The 6,169-nt window shown below is 36.2% G+C and overlaps 1 protein-coding gene across 1 annotated transcript; it reads left to right on the top strand.

Moving 5' to 3' along the window:
* Positions 1 to 1,041: 1,041 nt before the first annotated feature.
* LOC663056 (G protein-activated inward rectifier potassium channel 3) lies at positions 1,042 to 2,760 on the top strand. Its single transcript, XM_008199105.3, has 3 exons — positions 1,042 to 1,297; positions 1,341 to 2,389; positions 2,436 to 2,760. The coding sequence occupies exons 1-3, from the start codon at positions 1,212 to 1,214 to the stop codon at positions 2,609 to 2,611; spliced, it is 1,311 nt and encodes a 436-aa protein (XP_008197327.1). The 5' UTR covers positions 1,042 to 1,211; the 3' UTR covers positions 2,612 to 2,760.
* Positions 2,761 to 6,169: the final 3,409 nt, after the last annotated feature.

Below are 6,169 nucleotides of genomic sequence, written 5' to 3'. Positions count from 1 at the left end.
TTTTTGTTTTTTGCTCTAAGTCTTACAGTTTCCGAGAAAAACGCAAAAAAAGGTTTCCATTTTCACTTTTTTTCAATTTTCAATAGCCAATTACGGCGAAACTATTAAAGATATCGAGAAACGGAAAAATGGAGGATTACCGGAATAAAAAACTCTACAAAATGGCATAGGACTCAAGGCGATATCTCGCAAAAATTTTTCAATTTTCAAACGCCGATTACGGCCAAACTAAAAGAGCTAGAAGAAAACGGTTTGTTCCATCGGAAAGAGCACATCAAAGTCTATAAGACAGAATAGGTTTTATTTGATTTTGAGCCACTTCAAAAATTGACCGATTTTAAGGGGGGGTGTTAACTTTTTTTTAATTTTTTTTTTATTTTCTCATTTACGGCTAAACTATTCTAAAAAGTGAAACTGTTGTGATCCATACCTATGCAAAATGATCCGGGAAATCGATTGGCATCGAGAAAATTGACAAATTCCCAACAGTTTTTTAGTTATGAATTTTTTAAAATTTTACCAATTTTTGCATTTATCAGCAGTTTGCTCGAAAACTATTAGTCGGAGAACAATAATCTTTTTTGAACAAAATAGATATTTAAAAAAGTTTTCCAACGATAATACACTTCATGGGGTTATCTCTAATAGTTCCAGAGCTATTGCTCGAGAAATGTTCCGGGTACCCAAAACCGACAAAAATTGCGACGAAAATTGAAAAAATCAAACATCAAAAAATCGAACATTTGGACTTTTTGTGGACTTTTAACAACTTTAGTGGGTTGTTAAGACATGTAGAAGTCCATAAAAAATTGCTGGAGTTAGTTTGAAATAAATTTTTTTTTTCACCTCTTTGAAGGTAAGTAAGTGTATTACTCAGGAAATTTGAGCAAAAAAATTGAAAATTTTAAATCTCGTGAAAAGTTGGTATAATACAGAATAATGATGTAGAAAATTACACCGATAGGTTTGTTTACCTATAAGACAAAAAGATAATTATACAGGGCGATATTAAAAAAAACAACTTTTTTCAATGAAAAAATAAACAAAAATTGTGTCTTAAATAAAATCACGACCCAAAGACAAGGTAACGACCCAAAATCAACACCACCTGTTTACCCTAAACAAGATAACAAATCACGTTACTCCTCACTTATTTAGCCACTTGCCCAACTCTCTTAACTTACAATAAACCCAACCACCGCTCAACCAAAATGCTTCCGGACACACGTGACCGCAAATCGCTACTAACAACCGGCCACCAGTCCGCACTTTACCCCGGATTTCCGGAAATTGGCAGGTTAGTCCTTAAATTCCAGTACCCGCCAATAACCCCCTTGTAGAAAAATCTTCAACTTCGTTAAACCTCGCAAGAACCGGAACCGCGCCATCTTCAAAAATGGCGACTGCAACATCCACCACAAGGGACTCGCGCGACTCGGCATCCGCTACTTGCACGACATTTTCACCTCCTTGGTGGACATCAGCTGGAGGTGGTGTTTGATGATCTTCGCCTTGGCTTATTTCGTCTCCTGGTTGTTCTTCGCGCTGATCTGGTGGCTGATTATGTTCACCCATGGGGACCTGGAGGACGAGCACCTCCCCCAAAACCAGGCCGAGTCCAACTGGACTCCGTGCGTCCTCAACATCCACAACTTCACCTCGTGCTACCTCTTCAGCATTGAGACCCAGTACACCATTGGGTACGGGTCCAGGACCACCACCGAGGAGTGCCCGCAGGCGATTTTCATCATGTCAATGCAGGCCATCATCGGCATGACCATCGACGCCTTTTTCCTGGGCATTGTGTTCGCGAAAATGACTCGGCCTAAATTACGCACCCAGACTATACTTTTCTCCAAGAATGCGGTGGTTAGCCGGCAGGACGGCGCCATGTGTCTGATGTTCCGGGTCGGAGACATGCGGAAAAACCCCCTGATTGGGGCGGAAATCCGGGCGCAAGTCGTCAAGCCCACTAGGACCAGAGAGGGCGAAATGATCCGCAATTACCGGACTGAGATCGAGCTGAGTGTGGACGGCGGTGATAACAGTATTTTTTTTCTCTGGCCGATGACGGTTGTGCACAAGATGGACGCCGAGTCGCCGTTTTACAAAATGTCGGCGAGCGACATGTTGAAGGAACAGTTCGAGGTTTTGGTCGTTTTGGAGGCGACTGTTGAAAGCACAGGACAGTCGATTCAAGCCAGGACGAGTTACGTGGGGAGTGAGGTTCTGTGGGGCTATAGGTTTGAGCCGGTTGTTGATCATTTGAAGCGCGAAAATGCATATGATGTGAATTATGCTAAATTTAACAGTGTTTATGCTGTGGATACGCCCCTGTGTTCGGCCTGTGAGTTGGCGGCGTTTGAAGGAACAGGGGAAGTTCCACCAGGTATGGTAATTTTTCGTTAAAGAATTTTGTGTGAGGAATGTTGTAGAACCGATGAGATTGCCTGAGCCGCAGTCGTTTGATGATGACGATGACGATGATTTGGCGAGGCCGCCGCCGCCCCCGCCCGTCCCCAGGAGCAGGAGTAGGAGTGTGCAGAGGAGTGGGCGTTATGGGGGATATGATGAGGACCCATTACTACAAATTGCCTCGAGTTATGTGTGACTTGTTTGCTTGGTTTTAAGCGAGGCTAAGTCGCTACAAAATTTGTAAATAAACTTTTATAAAAGAAAAACTGAGAATTATTTATACCAACACTTTTTTTCGTGTATTCAGTTATGGAAGGAGGTTGAAAATAAATAAGTTTTCTTGGAGGTGCTTTCGTTTAATTACGAAAATTACGTTTAATCATGTTAATTTTTTTATTTCTTGTTATTTTCTCAATTACGACTAAACTATTCGAAAAAGTGGAACTGTTTTGATTCATACCTCTGCAAAATGATCCGGGGAATCGATTGGCATCGAGAAAATTGCCAAATTCCCAATAGTTTTTTAGTTATGAATTTTTTTAAATTTAACCAATTTTTGCTTTTATTTGCAATTTTCTCGAAAACTATTAGTCGGAGAACAATAATCTTTTTTGAAAAAAATAGATAATTTAAAGAGCATTTCAACGATAATACACTTTATGAGGTTATCTCTAATAGTTCCGGGTACCCAAAACCGACAAAAACTGCGACGAAAATTGAAAAAATCAAACATTTGGACTTTTTGTGGACTTTTTACAACTTTTGTGGGTTGCTAAGACATGTAGAAAGTCCATAAAATTTGCTGGAGTTAGTTTAAAAAAAAAGTTTTTTTCACCTGTTTGAACGTACAAGTGAACTCAGGAAATTTAAGCAAAAAAATTGAAAATTTTAAATTGCGTGAAAAATTAGTATAATAAAGAAAAAAAGCCGCTGAATCCAATAGAACAAACCGCACTGCTCTACGACTTTTAGTTTTCGAGTTATGATTTTTTTTAATGAATAAAATTTTTCACTATGACAAATGGCTACCCTAAATTTAGGCAAAAATTTTTAATTCTTGTGAAAAATCGATATGATATGTAAAATGAGCCGTAGAATTCAATCGAACAAATCGCAATGCTCTACGACTTTTAGTTTTTTTTTTATGAATTTTTTTAGTGAAAAACTTTGATCGCCTCTGTAGCCGGAACCGTTGCCCGTAGCGGCTCCGGGTGTGGTCGAAAAAATAGACAAAATTAAGCGCTATCAGATGGTTTTTTGTTTGTTGCTCTAAGTCTTACAGTTTCCGAGAAAAACGCAAAAAAAGGTTTCCATTTTCACTTTTTTTCAATTTTCAATCGCCAATTACGGCGAAACTATTAAAGATATCGAGAAACGGAAAAATGGAGGATAACCGGAATAAAAAACTCTACAAAATGGCATAGGACTTAAGGCGATATCTCGCAAAAAAATTTTCAATATTCAAACGCCGATTACGGCCAAACTAAAAGAGCTAGAAGAAAACGGTTTGTTCGATCGTAAAGAGCACATCAAAATCTATAAGACAGAGTAGGTTTCATTTGATTTTGAGACACTTTAAAAATTGAACGATTTTAAGGGGGGGGGGGTGTTAACTTTTTTTTATTTTTTTTATTTTCTCATTTACGGCTAAACTTTTGTAAAAAGTGGAACTGTTTTGATCCATACCTATGCAAAATGATCCGGGGAATCGATTGGCATCGAGAAAATTGCCAAATTCCCAATAGTTTTTTAGTTATAAATTTTTTAAAATTTTACCAATTTTTGCATTTAGCAGCAATTTGCTCGAAAACTATTAGTCGGAGAACAATAATCTTTTTTGAAAAAAATAGATAATTTAAAGAGCTTTCCAACGATAGTACACTTCATGGGGTTATCTCTAATAGTTCCGGAGCTATTGCTCGAGAAATGTTCCGGGTACCCGAAATCGACCAAAATCGCGACAAAAACTGAAAAAATCAAACATCAAAAAATTGAACATATGGACTTTTTGTGGACTTTTAACAACTTTAGTGGGTTGTTAAGACATATAGAAGTCCATAAAAATTTGCTGGAGTGAGTTTAAAAAAAATTTTTTTTTCATCTCTTTGAAGGTAACTAGTGTGGTACTCAGGAAATTTGAGCAAAAAAAATGAAAATTTTAAATTGCGTGAAAAATTAGTATAATAAAGAAAAAAAGCCGCTGAATCCAATAGAACAAACCGCACTGCTCTACGACTTTTAGTTTTCGAGTTATGAATTTTTTTAATGAATAAAATTTTTCACTATGACAAGTGGCTACCCTAAATTTAGGCAAAAATTTTTAAATTTTTAATTCTTGTGAAAAATCGATATAATATGTAAAATGAGCCGTAGAATTCAACCGAACAAACCGCAATGCTCTACGACTTTTAGTTTTTTTTTTATGAATTTTTTTAGTGAAAAACTTTGATTGTCTCTGTAGCCGGAACCGTTGCCCGGAGCGGCTCCGGGTTTGGTCGAAAAAATAGATAAAATTAAGCGCTATCAGATGGTTTTTTGTTTGTTGCTTTAAGTCTTACAGTTTCCGAGAAAAACGCAAAAAAAGGTTTCCATTTTCACTTTTTTTCAATTTTCAATCGCCAATTACGGCGAAACTATTAAAGATATCGAGAAACGGAAAAATGGAGGATAACCGGAATAAAAAACTCTACAAAATGGCATAGGACTTAAGGCGATATCTCGCAAAAAAAATTTCAATTTTCAAACGCCGATTACGGCCAAACTAAAAGAGCTAGAAGAAAACGGTTTGTTCGATCGTAAAGAGCACATCAAAATCTATAAGATAAAATAGGTTTCATTTGATTTTGAGACACTTTAAAAATTGACCAATTTTGAGGGGGGGGTGTTAACTTTTTTTTAATTTTTTTTATTTTCTCATTTACGGCTAAACTATTGTAAAAAGTGCAACTGTTTTGATCCATACCAATGCAAAATGATCCGGGGAATCGATTGGCATCGAGAAAATTGCCAAATTCCCAATAGTTTTTTAGTTATGAATTTTTTAAAATTTTACCAATTTTTGCATTTAGCAGCAATTTGCTCGAAAACTATTAGTCGGAGAACAATAATCTTTTTTGAAAAAAATGGATAATTTAAAGAGCTTTCCAACGATAATACACTTCATGGGGTTATCTCTAATAGTTCCGGAGCTATTGCTCGAGAAATGTTCCGGGTACCCGAAATCGACCAAAATCGCGACGAAAATTGAAAAAATCAAACATCAAAAAATTGAACATATGGACTTTTTGTGGACTTTTAACAACTTTAGTGGGTTGTTAAGACATATAGAAGTCCATAAAAATTTGCTGGAGTTAGTTTAAAAAAATTTTTTTTTTCACCTCTTTGAAAGTGACGGTCTTGTGTTACTCAGGAAATTTGATCAAAAAAATTGAAAATTTTAAATCTCATGAATGAAAAGTTCGTATAATACAGAAAATGAACCGCTGAATCCAATGGAACAAACCGCACTGCTCTACGACTTTTAGTTTTCGAGTTATGATTTTTTTTAATGAATAAAATTTTTCACTATGACAAATGGCAACCCTAAATTTAGGCAAAAAATTTTAAATTTTTAATTCTTGTGAAAAATTGATATAATATGTAAAATGAGCCGTAGAATTCAATGGAACAAACCGCATTGCTCTACGACTTTTAGTTTTTTTTATGAATTTTTTTCAAACTTCAAAAATCTCGTAATAAATCGCACCTGTAAACT

The sequence above is a fragment of the Tribolium castaneum genome, chromosome 6 (assembly GCF_031307605.1).
Source record: "Tribolium castaneum strain GA2 chromosome 6, icTriCast1.1, whole genome shotgun sequence".
Lineage (NCBI taxonomy): Eukaryota > Metazoa > Arthropoda > Insecta > Coleoptera > Tenebrionidae > Tribolium > Tribolium castaneum.
Note: the sequence above shows the minus strand (reverse complement) of the source record. Positions and strands in the feature narration are given on the sequence as shown.

Excerpts from the sequence above, each read along its gene's own strand:
- LOC663056 (XM_008199105.3), top strand. The coding sequence starts at position 1,212 with ATGCTTCCGGACACACGTGACCGCAAATCGCTACTAACAACCGGCCAC. Across the intron at positions 1,298-1,340 it reads GGATTTCCGGAAATTGGCAG|AAAAATCTTCAACTTCGTTA; the intron begins GTTAGTCCTTAA and ends ACCCCCTTGTAG. Across the intron at positions 2,390-2,435 it reads AACAGGGGAAGTTCCACCAG|AACCGATGAGATTGCCTGAG; the intron begins GTATGGTAATTT and ends GGAATGTTGTAG.